The 1,080-nt window shown below is 45.8% G+C and overlaps 1 protein-coding gene across 4 annotated transcripts in view; it reads left to right on the forward strand.

Annotated features, from left to right (window-relative positions):
- hoga1 (4-hydroxy-2-oxoglutarate aldolase 1) overlaps positions 1–1,080 on the forward strand; it is a 70,832-nt gene that overhangs the window by 24,165 nt on the left and 45,587 nt on the right. For all 4 annotated transcript variants that reach the window (XM_005749592.1, XM_005749591.1, XM_013915044.1 and 1 more), the window contains one exon: positions 35–168. In XM_005749592.1, coding sequence (XP_005749649.1) covers positions 35–168 — 134 coding nt within the window. The remainder of the gene's footprint in view (positions 1–34; positions 169–1,080) is intronic.

The following is a 1,080-nucleotide window of genomic DNA, read 5'->3' on the forward strand; positions in this document are numbered from 1 at the left end:
TGAACTCTCATCGGTCTTTGATTTGTGTCTCTAGGTGCTATCGGTGGAGTGTGTGCGCTGGCTAATGTGCTGGGCCAGGAGCTATGTGAGTTGGAGCATCTGTGTGTGTCCGGGCGTTGGGAGGAAGCCAGAGTCCTGCAGCAGCGCCTTATCGAGCCCAATGCCGCTGTGAGTACCATCTGCTGCTCATTGCACGCTTTTATCCACCGCAGACATGAACTCCCACAAATGGTGCCAGACTGGAGGTTTAGTCACATTTCTTAAAGGTAAAACTGTTCTGCCTGAAATACTCTTACTGATTGCACTCTGGGCCAAGAAGACAAACCTGATTTTTTTTTTTTCTCTGCTGTATTTATAGATAATCTGATGTTAAACTCAAAACAAATGTTACTTCCTCTATGAACTATTCATGCAAAGTCCAGTGCACTCAGAAAAAAGCCCGCTCATTCTCAGACACAAATGATTCTTTTGTTTTTTTTAGGTTTTTTTATAAACAACAGACACTGACGGCATAAGCTGCTTAAAGTTAACCTTAGCCTTACCTTTGGTTCGTCTTACGCCTGTTAGCACACAGGGCAGCTTATGATCGCCAACAAATACGGTCATTCAAAGCCAGCTGATGCCAACAATGTTCAGATCGTCAGTGAACATCCACCTCAAATGATCTTTTGGTTGGCCTTTCTTATGTCTACCCATTTATGGAGTCCAGGTCATGGTGGTCTTTGCAAATTGTTCAGGAGATGCAGTGGCTTGGAAAAGTATTCGGCCCCCTTGAACTTTCCCACATTTTGTCACATTACAGACACTTCACCCGTTGCCTACTGGTGGTGGTCAGAGGGCCTGGTGGCGCCAGTGTTCGGCAGCCTCGCCTCTGTCAGTGCGCCCCAGGGCAGGTGTGGCTACAATGTAGCTTGCCATCACCAGTGTGTGAATGTGTGTGTGAATGGGTGGAAGACTGGATGTGTAAAGCGCTATACAAATACAGGCCATTTACCATTTTACCATTACAAACATGAATCAATGTTATTGGAATTCCACGTGAAAGACCAACACAAAGTGGTGCACACGTGAGAAGTGGAA

This window comes from Pundamilia nyererei, unplaced genomic scaffold, assembly GCF_000239375.1.
Source record: "Pundamilia nyererei isolate P.nyererei 1_Seehausen unplaced genomic scaffold, PunNye1.0 scaffold00250, whole genome shotgun sequence".
In the NCBI taxonomy this organism is placed as follows: Eukaryota; Metazoa; Chordata; class Actinopteri; order Cichliformes; family Cichlidae; genus Pundamilia; species Pundamilia nyererei.